The sequence below is a fragment of the Tachypleus tridentatus genome, chromosome 9, assembly GCF_004210375.1.
Source record: "Tachypleus tridentatus isolate NWPU-2018 chromosome 9, ASM421037v1, whole genome shotgun sequence".
NCBI lineage: Eukaryota > Metazoa > Arthropoda > Merostomata > Xiphosura > Limulidae > Tachypleus > Tachypleus tridentatus.
Genome location: NC_134833.1, coordinates 162,009,007 through 162,027,949, shown reverse-complemented (window position 1 = coordinate 162,027,949; position 18,943 = coordinate 162,009,007). Strand labels below are relative to the sequence as shown.

General features: G+C 34.0%; 1 protein-coding gene across 1 annotated transcript in view; it reads left to right on the top strand.

Annotated features, from left to right (window-relative positions):
* The first annotated feature begins 3,177 nt into the window (after positions 1-3,177).
* The window catches only part of LOC143226829 (potassium voltage-gated channel protein eag-like), a 53,391-nt gene continuing 37,625 nt past the window's right edge, over positions 3,178-18,943 (top strand). Inside the window, exon 1 of the mRNA XM_076458302.1 lies at positions 3,178-3,405. Coding sequence (XP_076314417.1) covers positions 3,276-3,405 — 130 coding nt within the window. The 5' untranslated portion in view covers positions 3,178-3,275. The remainder of the gene's footprint in view (positions 3,406-18,943) is intronic.

Below are 18,943 nucleotides of genomic sequence, written 5' to 3'. Positions count from 1 at the left end.
TTTTATTTAAAGCTATATTGTAGGTAGTTTTGGTTATTGAACATACTTATGGTGGTACTGAATTCTATTTGTTATTTTATTCAAAGCTATATTGTAGGTAGTTTTGGTTATTGAACATACTTATGGTGGTACTGAACTCTATTTGTTATTTTATTCAAAGCTATATTGTAGGTAGTTTTGGTCATTGAACATAGTTTTGGTGGTACTGAATTCTATTTGTTATTTTATTCAAAGCTATATTGTAGGTAGTTTTGGTCATTGAACATAGTTTTGGTGGTACTGAATTCTATTTGTTATTTTATTCAAAGCTATATTGTAGGTAGTTTTGGTTATTGAACATAGTTTTGGTGGTACTGAATTCTATTTGTTATTTTATTCAAAGCTATATTGTAGGTAGTTTTGGTCATTGAACATAGTTTTGGTGGTAATGAATTCTATTGGTTGTTTTATTCTAATCTATATTTTAAAATTATAAAAATTGATTATATTGATATTCAATTACTTTAAGGTTTTAGTCTGATGCATAAATAGCAGCAAATCATGAGGTGTTTAATATTAATAAAAACACGATTGGAAGACACTGGAGTGTTTCCACAAATACAAGTTTTAACTGGTCGTAATTCAGATGACGTTATTAACTAGATAAAAACTTCTGAAGCAGGCTAAGACCAAATGAAACCAAAACAATTATGGACAAAACATATAATAACAAACATGCAAGATTTAATTCTGTCTATAAACAAAGATTTGATAGTTTTCACAACCAGATCTTGTACAGTTATTCGTATATTATAAAGTATAATAATTTCACAACCAGTTTTGTACAGTTATTCCTATATTATAAAATATAATAGTTTTCATAACCAGAACTTGTACAGTTATTCCTATATTATAAAGTATAATAATTTCACAACCAGATCTTGTACAGTTATTCCTATATTATAAAATATAATAGTTTTCATAACCAGATCTTGTACAGTTATTCCTATATTATAAAGTATAATAATTTCACAACCAGATCTTGTACAGTTATTCTTATATTATAAAATATAATAGTTTTGATAACCAGATCTTGTACAGTTATTCCAATATTATAAAATATAATAGTTTTCACAACCAGATCTTGTACAGTTATTCCTATATTATAAAATATAATAGTTTTCACAACCAGATATTGTACAGTTATTCCTATATTATAAAATATAATAGTTTTCACAACCAGATATTGTACAGTTATTCCTATATTATAAAATATAATAGTTTTCACAACCAGATCTTGTACAGTTATTCCTATATTATAAAATATAATAGTTTTCACAACCAGATATTGTACAGTTATTCCTATATTATAAAATATAATAGTTTTCACAACCAGATATTGTACAGTTATTCCTATATTATAAAATATAATAGTTTTCACAACCAGATCTTGTACAGTTATTCCTATATTATAAAATATAATAGTTTTCACAACCAGATCTTGTACAGTTATTCCTATATTATAAAATATAATAGTTTTCACAACCAGATCTTGTACAGTTATTCCTATATTATAAAATATAATAGTTTTCACAACCAGATCTTGTACAGTTATTCCTATATTATAAAGTATAATAATTTCACAACCAGATCTTGTACAGTTATTCCTATATTATAAAATATAATAGCTTTCATAACCAGATCTTGTACAGTTATTCCTATATTATAAAATATAATAGTTTTGATAACCAGATCTTGTACAGTTATTCCTATATTATAAAATATAATAGTTTTCACAACCAGATCTTGTACAGTTATTCCTATATTATAAAATATAATAGTTTTGATAACCAGACCTTGTACAGTTATTCCTATATTATAAAATATAATAGTTTTGATAACCAGATCTTGTACAGTTATTCCTATATTATAAAATATAATAGTTTTCATAACCAGATCTTGTACAGTTATTCTTATATTATAAAATATAATAGTTTTGATAACCAGATCTTGTACAGTTATTCCTATATTATAAAATATAATGGTTTTGATAACCAGATATTGTACAGTTATTCCAATATTATAAAATACAACAGTTCTGATAACCAGACCTTGTACAGTTATTCCTATATTATAAAATATAATAGTTTTCATAACCAGATCTTGTACAGTTATTCCTATATTATAAAATATAATAGTTTTCACAACCAGATCTTGTACAGTTATTTCTATATTATAAAATATAATAGCTTTCATAACCAGATCTTGTACAGTTATTCCTATATTATAAAATATAATAGCTTTCATAACCATATCTTGTACAGTTATTCCTATATTATAAAATATAATAGTTTTCATAACCAGATCTTGTACAGTTATTCCTATATTATAAAATATAATAGTTTTGATAACCAGATCTTGTACAGTTATTCCTATATTATAAAATATAATAGTTTTCACAACCAGATCTTGTACAGTTATTCCTATATTATAAAATATAATAGTTTTGATAACCAGACCTTGTACAGTTATTCCTATATTATAAAATATAATAGTTTTGATAACCAGATCTTGTACAGTTATTCCTATATTATAAAATATAATAGTTTTCATAACCAGATCTTGTACAGTTATTCTTATATTATAAAATATAATAGTTTTGATAACCAGATCTTGTACAGTTATTCCTATATTATAAAATATAATGGTTTTGATAACCAGATATTGTACAGTTATTCCAATATTATAAAATACAACAGTTTTGATAACCAGACCTTGTACAGTTATTCCTATATTATAAAATATAATAGTTTTCATAACCAGATCTTGTACAGTTATTCCTATATTATAAAATATAATAGTTTTCACAACCAGATCTTGTAAGTTTCAAACTCTAGTTTGTTAAGTTCTGCCTATATTCGAAATGTTGATATGTTCCAAGTCCAGATTCTATAAATTTATTATAAACTTCGTAATAACTTTTTCAGTTCTTAAAACTTCTTAATTTGGATGCATTACTTAATACTAGTAGTGGAAATTAGAACAGATATTCATCAAATTTAGTGAAATTACGGTCCTTGTCTTGGAGTTTCGAATATAAGTCGAATTATTGTAGGTTTACAACAAAGATCACACATTGGTATTATCACCAAAAACCCGACATTAATGTTCTTTTTCACCATACTTTTACAGCTGCCTGTAGTTTTCTCTTAGCTAATGCTCAGATTGTGGACTATCCAATTGTCTACTGCTCCGAGAACTTCTGTAAAACAACAGGCTACACGCGGGCTGAAGTGATGCAGAAATCGTGTCGTTGTGGCTTTATGTACGGTGAGCTCACAGACAAGGACACCATAGCCGACATCGAACAGTCTCTCGAGAAACGAACCGTCAGCCAGTTCGAACTTCTGCTTTATAAGAAGAATCGTAAGTAAAATAGATCAAATTAAGCTGTAGAACTAACGAATTGTTAATATTATGTTTTTAATGTGTTGGATTATTGCTCTCACTAAAGGTTTATGCTTTGTTGTGTTTTTAAAATGATATTCATTGTTGAATTTCTCCCAAAACTGCTAGAGATCTCTGTCCTAGCCGTACCTAATTTATAAGATATAGATAGATTGGAGGGAATGCATCTAGTCAACAGTGACCATTGCAAGTTGCTAGTCCAGCGCCTTTATTCGTCAGGCCCTAACAGGACTATTTTTCTCAGCGCATAGTTACACTTCTTTCGTGTTGTTATAAACTAATCATTAAACAACTGATAATTCTCTTGATATGTTTCATACACGTCATACAGCAGTGTGCAAAAAAGTTAGCACAAGAAAATATTTGTCATTCTTTCTGTTTTATGGGGATAATTCTTCTATGTCACTAAAAAATGTAAATTAACATATGGTGACGCTTCCCTGTTGACAGCAGACGTGAGAATACTTATCATATATTTATACCAAGGATATGTAATAAGGGTTCTGGTTGAATGACCATACTGATCAAATTTAGGGTTTAAATAACTGCCGTGGTACCCTGTTCAATCTTAACTATATAGAAAGGAAATAGCATATGGTGCTTGTATATGCCAGAAAACAATTAATTCAATACCACCCCACAAATAAACCTTGATAAAAAACAGTGTTTTGCTGAAGACTTGAAATGTTCTCCAAACATTGTCAAGTACACCCTAGATCATGAGACCGAGACAGGTAAGTTTGAGTGTGTTTTCTTATAGCAAAGCCACATCGGGCTATCTGCTGAGCTCACCGAGGGGAATCGAACTCCTCATTTTAGCGTTGTAAATCCGAAGACATAGGTAAGTTTGAAAATAGGAAAGTTAGAGACACCTAAACTCAGTGACATTGGTGTTAAGTTTCTTTGTTTGTGTAGTCTTCAGGACAGAAGGAAGACTGTTTGCTGATACGAGATAAATGTCCAAGTACCAACAAAACTTGTCCAAATTTACAGTATCAAGAAAACTCAACAAGAACAGAATATTTGGTTGTTTACACCATGTTTTTCTGCTGAGGCGACAGGAAATGTTTGTAAAATAAATGTAATAACAGACCAGAACAAGTACAAACACATACTGATCAGTCATAGTATACCAAGTACAAACACATACTGATCAGTCATAGTATACCAAGTACAAACACATACTGATCAGTCATAGTATACCAAGTACAAACACATACTGATCGGTCATAGTATACCAAGTACAAACACATACTGATCAGTCATAGTATACCAAGTACCAATAGTATACAAGTACAAACACATACTGTACAAACACATACTGATCAGTCATAGTATACCAAGTACAAACACATACTGATCAGTCATAGTATACCAAGTACAAACACATACTGATCAGTCATAGTATACCAAGTACAAACACATACTGATCAGTCATAGTATACCAAGTACAAACACATACTGATCAGTCATAGTATACCAAGTACAAACACATACTGATCAGTCATAGTATACCAAGTACAAACACATACTGATCAGTCATAGTATACCAAGTACAAACACATACTGATCGGTCATAGTATACCAAGTACAAACACATACTGATCAGTCATAGTATACCAAGTACAAACACATACTGATCAGTCATAGTATACCAAGTACAAACACATACTGATCAGTCATAGTATACCAAGTACAAACACATACTGATCAGTCATAGTATACCAAGTACAAACACATACTGATCAGTCATAGTATACCAAGTACAAACACATACTGATCAGTCATAGTATACCAAGTACAAACACATACTGATCAGTCATAGTATACCAAGTACAAACACATACTGATCAGTCATAGTATACCAAGTACAAACACATACTGATCATAGTATACCAAGTACAAACACATACTGATCAGTCATAGTATACCAAGTACAAACACATACTGATCAGTCATAGTATACCAAGTACAAACACATACTGATCAGTCATAGTATACCAAGTACAAACACATACTGATCAGTCATAGTATACCAAGTACAAACACATACTGATCAGTCATAGTATACCAAGTACAAACACATACACATACTGATCAGTCATAGTATACCAAGTACAAACACATACTGATCAGTCATAGTATACCAAGTACAAACACATACTGATCGTCATAGTATACCAAGTACAAACACATACTGATCAGTCATACCAAGTACAAACACATACTGATCAGTCATAGTATACCAAGTACAAACACATACTGATCGGTCAGAGTAGTACAAACACATACTGATCATAGTATACCAAGTACAAACACATACTGATCAGTCATAGTATACCAAGTACAAACACATACTGATCGGTCATAGTATACCAAGTACAAACACATACTGATCAGTCAAGTAGTATACCAAGTACAAACACATACTGATCGGTCAGAGTATACCAAGTACAAACACATACTGATCAGTCATAGTATACCAAGTACAAACACATACTGATCGGTCAGAGTATACCAAGTACAAACACATACTGATCGGTCATAGTATACCAAGTACAAACACATACTGATCAGTCATAGTATACCAAGGACAAACACATACTGATCGGTCATAGTATACCAAGTACAAACACATACTGATCGGTCATAGTATACCAAGTACAAACACATACTGATCAGTCATAGTATACCAAGTACAAACACATACTGATCGGTCAGAGTATACCAAGTACAAACACATACTGATCGGTCATAGTATACCAAGTACAAACACATACTGATCAGTCATAGTATACCAAGTACAAACACATACTGATCGGTCATAGTATACCAAGTACCAAGTACAAACACATACTGATCAGTCATAGTATACCAAGTACAAACACATACTGATCAGTCATAGTATACCAAGTACAAACACATACTGATCGGTCAAGTACAAACACATACTGATCGGTCATAGTATACCAAGTACAAACACATACTGATCGGTCATAGTATACCAAGTACAAACACATACTGATCGGTCATAGTATACCAAGTACAAACACATACTGATCAGTCATAGTATACCAAGTACAAACACATACTGATCGGTCATAGTATACCAAGTACAAACACATACTGATCGGTCATAGTATACCAAGTACAAACACATACTGATCGGTCATAGTATACCAAGTACAAACACATACTGATCAGTCATAGTATACCAAGTACAAACACATACTGATCGGTCATAGTATACCAAGTACAAACACATACTGATCAGTCATAGTATACCAAGTACAAACACATACTGATCGGTCATAGTATACCAAGTACAAACACATACTGATCAGTCATAGTATACCAAGTACAAACACATACTGATCAGTCATAGTATACCAAGTACAAACACATACTGATCAGTCATAGTATACCAAGTACAAACACATACTGATCGGTCATAGTATACCAAGTACAAACACATACTGATCAGTCATAGTATACCAAGTACAAACACATACTGATCAGTCATAGTATACCAAGTACAAACACATACTGATCAGTCATAGTATACCAAGTACAAACACATACTGATCAGTCAAGTACAAACACATACTGTATACCAAGTACAAACACATACTGATCGGTCATAGTATACCAAGTACAAACACATACTGATCGGTCATAGTATACCAAGTACAAACACATACTGATCAGTCATAGTATACCAAGTACAAACACATACTGATCGGTCATAGTATACCAAGTACAAACACATACTGATCGGTCATAGTATACCAAGTACAAACACATACTGATCAGTCATAGTATACCAAGTACAAACACATACTGATCGGTCATAGTATACCAAGTACAAACACATACTGATCGGTCATAGTATACCAAGTACAAACACATACTGATCAGTCATAGTATACCAAGTACAAACACATACTGATCAGTCATAGTATACCAAGTACAAACACATACTGATCAGTCATAGTATACCAAGTACAAACACATACTGATCAGTCATACCAAGTACAAACACATACTGATCGGTCATAGTATACCAAGTACAAACACATACTGATCGGTCATAGTATACCAAGTACAAACACATACTGATCAGTCATAGTATACCAAGTACAAACACATACTGATCAGTCATAGTATACCAAGTACAAACACATACTGATCAGTCATAGTATACCAAGTACAAACACATACTGATCGGTCAGAGTATACCAAGTACAAACACATACTGATCAGTCATAGTATACCAAGTACAAACACATACTGATCAGTCATAGTATACCAAGTACAAACACATACTGATCAGTCATAGTATACCAAGTACAAACACATACTGATCAGTCATAGTATACCAAGTACAAACACATACTGATCAGTCACAGTATACCAAGTACAAACACATACTGATCGGTCAGAGTAGACCAAGTACAAACACATACTGATCAGTCATAGTATACCAAGTACAAACACATACTGATCGGTCAGAGTATACCAAGTACAAACACATACTGATCGGTCATAGTATACCAAGTACAAACACATACTGATCAGTCATAGTATACCAAGTACAAACACATACTGATCGGTCATAGTATACCAAGTACAAACACATACTGATCGGTCAGAGTAGACCAAGTACAAACACATACTGATCAGTCATAGTATACCAAGTACAAACACATACTGATCGGTCAGAGTATACCAAGTACAAACACATACTGATCGGTCATAGTATACCAAGTACAAACACATACTGATCAGTCATAGTATACCAAGTACAAACACATACTGATCGGTCATAGTATACCAAGTACAAACACATACTGATCAGTCATAGTATACCAAGTACAAACACATACTGATCAGTCATAGTATACCAAGTACAAACACATACTGATCGGTCATAGTATACCAAGTACAAACACATACTGATCAGTCATAGTATACCAAGTACAAACACATACTGATCGGTCAGAGTATACCAAGTACAAACACATACTGATCGGTCATAGTATACCAAGTACAAACACATACTGATCAGTCATAGTATACCAAGTACAAACACATACTGATCGGTCATAGTATACCAAGTACAAACACATACTGATCGGTCAGAGTATACCAAGTACAAACACATACTGATCAGTCATAGTATACCAAGTACAAACACATACTGATCGGTCAGAGTAGTACCAAGTACAAACACATACTGATCGGTCATAGTATACCAAGTACAAACACATACTGATCAGTCATAGTATACCAAGTACAAACACATACTGATCGGTCAAAGTATACCAAGTACAAACACATACTGATCAGTCATAGTATAGGTCATAGTATACCAAGTACAAACACATACTGATCAGTCATAGTATACCAAGTACAAACACATACTGATGAGTCATAGTATACCAACTACAAACACATACTGATCGGTCATAGTATACCAAGTACAAACACATACTGATCAGTCATAGTATACCAAATGGTTTGCGTATTATTGGTAAAGGTTGTTACTGTCAAGAAGATAATGACCCCAAGCACTCATTCAATCTATACAGAAATTACTGAGAAAGAAACTGCTGAAATCTTACACGACGGATCACAAAAAGCTCTGATCTCAACCCAATCGAGCAGATACGAGATTTGACAGATCAAAACTTGAGAAATCAAAAAAATACTTCCAAAGAAACTTTATGGGAGTATGTTAGAAATATTTGAAGTAAAGTTCCAAAGTACAGTTTGATTAATTATATTACAATAACGCCTGAAAGACTGTCTAAAGCTAGTTAAGCAAAAGGAGGACACAAACTATTAACTGTTTGCTGAATTCAACCACTTCTACTGAGTTTATGTTCTACTAAACATGAATATTAAAAACATTGTAATGTTTCACCTCCCATTATCCTTCAGAAGTAGCCTGGAATGTAACTTTTGACTTTGTGCTAACACTTTGTACAGTACTATATATGTTATATATTAGTATAACTGTACAGTTATTATATCTGTACTACAAGATTAAAGCAATAGCTAAACAATAATAACTTGCTATACATTGTGAGAGACGCGTTACAGCAGACTCGAGACATAGAACACTACATGCAGTAATATATTTATTAACATTAGTAATAAATGACCTTATATTCTTATTAATTTGACTTCGATACATCAATACGCACTACAGAACTAAAATAAACAGTTTTATAATTAAACGAATATTCTAATATCAAACAATTTTCGGTACTAAACGTGATGAAGCCGTAACGGCGAAACGTTGGTTAAATTAAAGAAAGTTATTTTATAATTATGTACATAGTAAAAGTTTTTTATCAAAATGTTCTCAAATCAGATTTCTGTTTTTGCTTCTTAACTTCCAATACAATCGTAAACGAGGATGTATATTGATTGATTGTTTGGAATTAAGTACAAAGCTACACAATGGGCTGTCTGTGCTCTGCCCACAGGTATCTAAACCCGGCTTCCAGCAGTGTGCACATTGCAATAATGATAAACATAGTTAGTATCTAGTCGATACAGTCATGATAATTTACTATAGTTGTTGACTATTTAATCGTATTAATTCGAAATTTAAAATGTTAAGCTTTTTGAGAATATAGTGAGCATTCATATTTTCTGTGTTGTTAACCCGTATAACAAGAGCAGATACACTGCTGGCCAAAACCTTAAGGCCAATGAACATAAAGAAAAATATACATTTTGCGTTGGATTAGGATAATGAAAGTACAGTATATTATAAATATTATACTAACACACATCTACATACATTTTTATGTAAATTAAACCACGAATAAACTGTTTATAAACAAATAACCAACCATAGGAGGGGCAGAAAGTGTTCGTGCGTCTACTTTATGGTCAGTTGTGTAACCTTTCAGGTGAATTACTTGGCGCAATCTCTCCTCAGAGCCCTCCATGATTGTTTGACAGTACTCGACTGGTACTTTCTTCCATTCTTCTTTACAGAAGGCTTGAAACACTTGCAAGTTTTTCGGATGATGCTGATGAACCCTGGTCTTCAACTCATGCCAAACGTTTTCAATTGGGTTGAGATCGGGTGAATGCGATGTCCACTCCAGAATGCTTATATGGTTCCTCTGCAACAAGGATTACACGTATTTTGATGTGTGCTTAGGGTCATTGTCGTGCTGAAAGATCCAACGATGCCCAAGCCGCAAGTTCCGAGCATCATTCCTGATATAAGTGCCTAATATATCAACGTACTCTTCTTTTTTCATGATTCCGTTGACGCGGTGAAGGCTGCCTACACCAGAAGAGCTGAAGGAACCCCATAGTATGATCGAGCCACCTCCGTGTTTAACTGTAGGGACGGTGTTCTTTGGAAGATTTCATTCCCCCCTTCTTACAGAAAATATAGCGAACATCATTGTGGCCGAAAAGCTCGATTTTAGTCTCGTCTGAACAAAAAAATAATCTTCCAATAGGTAAAGGGTTTATCTACATGCTTTCTTGCATACCCCAATCGTGCTTCTAAATGAACAGGCTTTAAATATGGAGTTCTACGAGAACGGCATGCTTTGAACACAGAAGAGCGTAACATGTTCGTAATTGTAGAGGTGCTTACTTCAACCCCAGTTTCCCTTACCAAGTTCTGTATGTCATTACGTGTTAAACAAGGGTTCCTACTAACTTCTCTGAGAACCTTCCTCTTGGTTATCTGTGGAATTTTGGTGGGGCGTCCGGAGCGAAGGAGGTTAGCAGTGGATCCTGTGAGATTAAACTTGGCAATTATGCTTTGAACAGTAGATTTTGGCACAATAAGTTGTGTAGCAATACTGGAAAGATACACACGAGACTTGTATTTTACAGTAATTCGGTTTTTTAAATCACTGGACAGTTATTTCCTGTTCGTCATGATGACAAAGCAGATAATGACGGAGGCGGCGCTACATTGCCAGAAGTACATTTTTTGCTGGCTAAATTCCAATAATTATGAACTCAGTGTCTAGTTCTTGAATGGTATAATGTAGTTTATTCGTCAAACTAAACAAACTTTTTACGGGAATATTAGTGTTTTCACACGTTCTGAACTGTACGAACACTTTCTGCTCCTCCTATTTTTGGTTATTTGTTTACAAACAGTTTATCTGTCGTTTAATTTACATAAAAGTTTATGTAAATGTGTGTTAGTATAATATGAATAATATATCATACGTCTATTAGCCTAATCATGATACTTTTTAAGTTATGAGCAAAAAATACGAACACTTTCTGTCGTAACTTACTTTCTGCGTCCGTAAGGGCCTTAATCTGGTTCGACGATCGGCTGGTGTCTTGCCGGACAACCCGTAGAATCCTCCTGCTCAACGCCGGCGAAATTTTCTTGGGCCAACCACTTGAAATTGTCGTAAAAATCCTCAGGGTCTTTTAAGAAATTTGCAACAGCAATTTTAACTGCGTCCAATCTCACCAACGATGGCACGTTGAGAGAGACCTTGCTTTTGTTGCTTGACAATTCTGCCACCTTCAAACTTTGTCAACTTTTTAGCCTTTGCCATGTTTTTACCCAATGTAACACAGGAGATGTTGACAACGCTAATGCTTGAACACAAATGACTAAATTTCGTTACGTGTTTACTGATTATCGCTTCATTTCAGTATGGTCTTAAACTTTTGACCAGCTGATATTTAGGCTAATTTCATAGTGTTCACAATTTCCCTATTAAATGCTAAAAAAGTTTTTATTTTTATTTTCCCTTTTCTTATTTTCATCTTTTGAAGCTCTACTCAAATAGATGGTTGAGTCTAACAACGCAAAATGCATATTTTTTCTTTATGTTCATTGGCCTTAAGATTTTGGCCAGCAGTGTATATACATACACCAACAGTTCAAAAGTCTAAATGTTAGCTATTTCACGACCAGGTAAAGAAACAGTACCTACAAAATTATTCCAAACCTTCCGAATATTGTTCCCCTCTAAGAGAAGATTTCTTCGGTAGACAAATTTTGTTCCTGGATAATTCTTAATTGCTTATGTTGTAAAAGTACAGAAAATGGCCATTATTACCTTCATACTTTGCTTTTGTGACCAGGATAATAAAGTTTATAAATTAACCTATTTTCTATGTAAAAACGGACAAATTTGCACATTTTCATTTACATAAGGTCTGGATAAAACAACATATGAACCAAGATTTACATGTATTTATACTAAAGTTATACAAAAATGTTTAGAAGTGAGTAGTTTTTCGAGATTTGCGACTTTAATGTAAATCACTTTCACGTATCAGCCCCCAAATATAGTCTCCCATCATGTTTTAGTTATACGCTCCCAGGTCGCAAAAACAAAGTTTGAAGAGAAAAATAGGTCTTTTTCATTTACTTTAGGCATAAGTAATTAGGAAATAACACTTTCTGTTCAGGAACAAGAAAAAGTAAAAATTTTGTTACATAGCGTAATAATTGGTTATAATATCCTATGAAGAAACGAAAAACAGAATTATTCGAATTGTTCTCAAAATGTGATCTCGAAATAAAATGTGGTAACAGTGTTTTGTTGTTCTTTTACACTTTGACAGGTTTTTTTTAGAAAAGAGAAACTGTCTAAAAGCAACTGGTTTAGATCCCTCAGAAACGGAAAAGGGTAGAAAAACTCAATTTGGTACAGAAATTATTTCTGGGATTCTTTTGAAGCAAGTGAAACTGTTTGAAAACAACTGTTCAAGTTTACTTTAATATATACTTTTATTTACATTAAACTTAAATTTATGTTAACAGTTTTTCTCTGTCTCCAAACGGTTTCTCAGCCCCAAATAAAAGTACACAGCTATCATAATGTTTAAGTTTGTTTTGAAGTATAAGATATGTGATATCGAAATGAGCTTCCAAAAGGTATATTTATAACTTTATTTTCACACGTTCATCAATGTTTGATATCAGTATTATTATATTTTGATTTACTTTCTAAAATTTTGTTATCATCAGATCCTGTTTTCCTTAAATCATTCACGATCGAACGTACTTTTATTGAACTGTAAATGATTTTGCGTAGTCTGATGACTAGGGAGCAATATGCATGGTGTGTGATCGAAACCCGCCATCAAACATGACCACTCTTTCAGCTGGAGGAGAGGAGAACGTTCACCCTCACTATTTATCTTCTTATCTGCCTCTCTGGTTAGAAGTTCAAAATTAGTAGCGGCGACAAATAACCTTAGAAGATTTGCCAAAATCATATTGTTGTGTTTGTTTGTTTTTAATTTTGCGCAAAGATACTTGAGAGCCATCTGCGCTAGCCGTCCTAAATTTAGTAAGGAAAGACTAGAGGGAAGGCAGCTAGTCATCACCACCCACTGCCAATTCTTGGGCTACTCTTTTACCAACGAACAGTGGGATTGACCATCACATTATAACGCCCCCAGGGCTGATAGGGAGAGCATGTGTGGTGCGACGGGGATTGGAAACCGCGACCCTCAGATTACGAATCGGACGCCTTAACCCACTTGGCCAGGCCGCCAAAATCAAAATAAAGAACAAAGAAGTTTACATACTTTCAGCGACACATCGACGAGTTCACCAATTCAAATGCCAGTGGCACAGCGGTATGTCTGTAGATTTACATGGCTAGAATCCGGGTTTCGATGCCCTTGGTTGGCAGAGTACAGATAGTCTACAGGAGAGGATCCTACAAAATTAGGAAATCCAGTATCACTGATTGTTGAGGGGAAATATTAAGCACTGGCACAAAATGTTGTATCGACCTTTTCCAATCATTATTAGCAGCATCGTAGCGCCTCATAGAATGGCTCCGAGTTTGTTTGTTTGTTTTCATGTATAAAGTTTGAGTTCTCAGCTCAGTCATATCATGATCGATTTAAAATATAATTACGATCAGGAGGTCGAACACTCTCGATTAGTATTTGGCTGCGTCCAAGGTCTCACACATTAATTTATTATTATTCTACCTTTAAAAACTTCCATTTGAAGGTAGACTGGTGGAGATCCTGTTAAGTAAAGAAACTGAATCGAGCATACGCGCGCCCCGCACGTGATGCTGCTAGTGCTCAAAAATGTAGTTAATGAAACGGGGAGAATAAATAGTACAATAGATTAATTTACTCGAATCGTACCTAAAACAGTTTGAAGCGCCGCGGCTGTTGAGAATTCCCTTTTATTTTTCTAGCTGGGAAGTCTCATAGTCTTGTGAGGTTTTGTCATTTTTTTCGTCAGAACTTTGCCATTTAGTCTCACGGTTAAACAGTTTGACAATTTCTTCATACCAAACCCAATTTCTAAACGAATTTAAACAATCAACTTAGTAACTTAAAACACTCTCCACTTTCCATGTGGCAGGAATTATTATCCGAATAATACTGTGATAAACAGACGGTTATTAGTGTAGAAAACCACGCTTCTACGTCGCGAGTATATGCTTTGTATGATTTAATTGTACACGTTATGTGTCACGTGCCGTTACGTACTCTCGTGCTTTGTTTGTTCTGTGTCACGCGGACTAACACATTTGTATTGCAGTTATTTCTTCACCATTCAGCTTGTATAATTATATAAACCTGTTTTCTCTTTTAGTTTTAATATTATTATATTTTAACCTGAATACTCGTAAAGTGTGTGTGTGTTTTCTTATAGCAAAACCACATAGGGCTATCTGCTGAGTCTACCGGAATACTTGTAGGAAAACGTAAAGCTATTAGTAACGCTAGTTTGCTTTTAAACATCTTAAAGACTGTTGAAAAAATAAATTACTTTGTGGAAAAATAAACGACATTTCTAACGGCTTTATGAACAGCTAGAACGACATTTCTAACGGCTTTATGAACAGCTAGAACGACATTTCTAACGGCTTTATGAACAGCTAGAACGACATTTCTAATGGCTTTATGAACAGCTAGAACGACATTTCAAACGGCTTTATGAACAACTAGAACGACATTTCTAACGGCCTTATGAACAGCAAGAACGACATTTCTAACGGCTTTATGAACAGCTAGAACGACATTTCTAATGGCTTTATGAACAGCTAGAACGACATTTCAAACGGCTTTATGAACAACTAGAACGACATTTCTAACGGCCTTATAAACAGCAAGAACGACATTTCTAACGGCCTTATGAACAGCTAGAACGACATTTCTAATGGCTTTATGAACAGCTAGAACGACATTTCAAACGGCTTTATGAACAACTAGAACGACATTTCTAACGGCCTTATGAACAGCAAGAACGACATTTCTAACGGCCTTATGAACAGCTAGAACGACATTTCTAACGGCTTTATGAACAGCTAGAACGACATTTCTAACGGCTTTATGAACAGCTAGAACGACATTTCTAACGGCCTTATGAACAGCTAGAACGACATTTCTAACGGCTTTATGAACAGCTAGAACGACATTTCTAACGGCTTCATGAACAGCTATAACGACATTTCTCATGGCTTTATGAACAGCTAGAACGACATTTCTAACGGCTTTATGAACAGCTAGAACGACATTTCTAATGGCTTTATGAACAACTAGAACGACATTTCTAATGGCTTTATGAACAGCTAGAACGACATTTCTAACGGCGTTATGAACAGCTAGAACGACATTTCTAACGGCTTTATGAACAGCTAGAACGACATTTCTAACGGCTTTATGAACAGCTATAACGACATTTCTAACGGCTTTATGAACAGTTAGAACGACATTTCTAACGGCTTTATGAACAGCTAGAACGACATTTCCAATGGCTTTATGAACAGCTAGAACGACATTTCTAACGGCTTTATGAACAGCTAGAACGACATTTCTAACGGCTTTATGAACAGCTAGAACGACATTTCTAACGGCTTTATGAACAGCTAGAACGACATTTCTAACGGCTTTATGAACAGCTATAACGACATTTCTAATGGCTTTATGAACAACTAGAACGACATTTCTAATGGCTTTATGAACAGCTAGAACGACATTTCTAACGGCCTTATGAACAGCTAGAACGACATTTCTAACGGCCTTATGAACAGCTAGAACGACATTTCTAACGGCTTTATGAACAGCTAGAACGACATTTCTAACGGCCTTATGAACAGCTAGAACGACATTTCTAACGGTTTTATGAACAGCTAGAACGACATTTCTAACGGCTTTATGAACAGCTATAACGACATTTCTAATGGCTTTATGAACAGCTAGAACGACATTTCTAACGGCTTTATGAACAGCTAGAACGACATTTCTAACGGCTTTATGAACAGCTAGAACGACATTTCTAATGGCTTTATGAACAGCTAGAACGACATTTCTAACGGCCTTATAAACAGCTAGAACGACATTTCAAACGGCTTTATGAACAGCTAGAACGACATTTCTAACGGCTTTATGAACAGCTATAACGACATTTCTAATGGCTTTATGAACAGCTAGAACGACATTTCTAACGGCTTTATGAACAGCTAGAACGACATTTCTAATGGCTTTATGAACAGCTAGAACGACATTTCTAACGGCTTTATGAACAGCTATAACGACATTTCTAACGGCCTTATGAACAGCTAGAACGACATTTCTAACGGCTTTATGAACAGCTAGAACGACATTTCTAACGGCTTTATGAACAGCTAGAACGACATTTCTAACGGCTTTATGAACAGCTAGAACGACATTTCTAACGGCCTTATGAACAGCTAGAACGACATTTCTAATGGCTTTATGAACAACTAGAATGACATTTCTAATGGCTTTATGAACAGCTAGAACGACATTTCTAACGGCCTTATGAACAGCTAGAACGACATTTCTAACGGCTTTATGAACAGCTAGAACGACATTTCTAACGGCTTTATGAACAGCTAGAACGACATTTCTAACGGCTTTATGAACAGCTAGAACGACATTTCTAACGGCCTTATGAACAGCTAGAACGACATTTCTAATGGCTTTATGAACAACTAGAACGACATTTCTAACGGCTTTATGAACAGCTAGAACGACATTTCTAACGGCCTTATGAACAGCTAGAACGACATTTCTAACGGCTTTATGAACAGCTAGAACGACATTTCTAACGGCTTTATGAACAGCTATAACGACATTTCTAACGGCCTTATGAACAGCTAGAACGACATTTCTAACGGCTTTATGAACAGTTAGAACGACATTTCTAATGGCTTTATGAACAACTAGAACGACATTTCTAACGGCTTTATGAACAGCTAGAACGACATTTCTAACGGCTTTATGAACAGCTAGAACGACATTTCTAACGGCTTTATGAACAGTTAGAACGACATTTCTAATGGCTTTATGAACAGTTAGAACGACATTTCTAACGGCTTTATGAACAGCTAGAACGACATTTCTAACGGCTTTATGAACAGCTAGAACGACATTTCTAACGGCTTTATGAACAGTTAGAACGACATTTCTAATGGCTTTATGAACAGCTAGAACGACATTTCTAACGGCTTTATGAACAGTTAGAACGACATTTCTAATGGCTTTATGAACAGCTAGAAATACCAATGATAGTCATATTTACACTTCAAAGAAAAATCTCAGTTTGTTTTACTTAACAAACTTGTTTTGTTTACTTTGTTTGTACAATAATTATTTTGCTACTTTGTTTAGCTTTGTTTACACAATTATTATTTTATTTCTTTGTTTTACGTTGTTTCTGCAATAATCATTTTATTCATTTGTTTAGCGTTGTTTGTACAATAATTTTGTTGCTTTGTTTGCGTTGTTTGTACAATAAATATTTTGTTGCTTTGTTTGCGTTGTTTGTACAATAATTATTTTCTCACTTTGTTTTGCGTTGTTTGTACAATAATTATTTTGTTACTTTGCTTTGCGTTGTTTATACAATAATTATTTTGTTACTTTGTTTTGCATCGTTTGTACAATGATTATTTTGTTACTTTTTTGTACAGTAATTATTTTGTTAATTTGTTTTGGGTTCTTTAAACAATAATTAGTTTGTTACTTTGTTTAGCGTTGTTTGTATAATAATTATTTTGTTACTTTGATTTGCGTTTTTTTAACAGTAACTTACACTCGTTTAACAGCATATTGTTTCACAGTAACTTACACTCTTTAACAGCATATTGTTTCACAGTGACTTACACTTGTTTAACAGCACATTGTTTCACAGTAACTTACACTTGTTTAACAACACATTGTTTCACAGTAACTTACACTTGTTTAACAGCACACTCTGTTTTACAGTAACTTACACTTGTTTAACAGCACACTCTGTTTTACAGTAACTTACACTTGTTTAACATCACACTCTGTTTTACAGTAACTTACACTTGTTTAACAGCACATTGTTTTACAATAACTTACACTTGTTTAACAGCACACACACACACTGTTTTACAGCAACTCACATTGTTTCATAATAACTTATACTCGTGTGTATTACTTTATTTGTTAGCTCAGCAATGGAATATATTTTCATATTAACGATTTTACAGACCTAGTG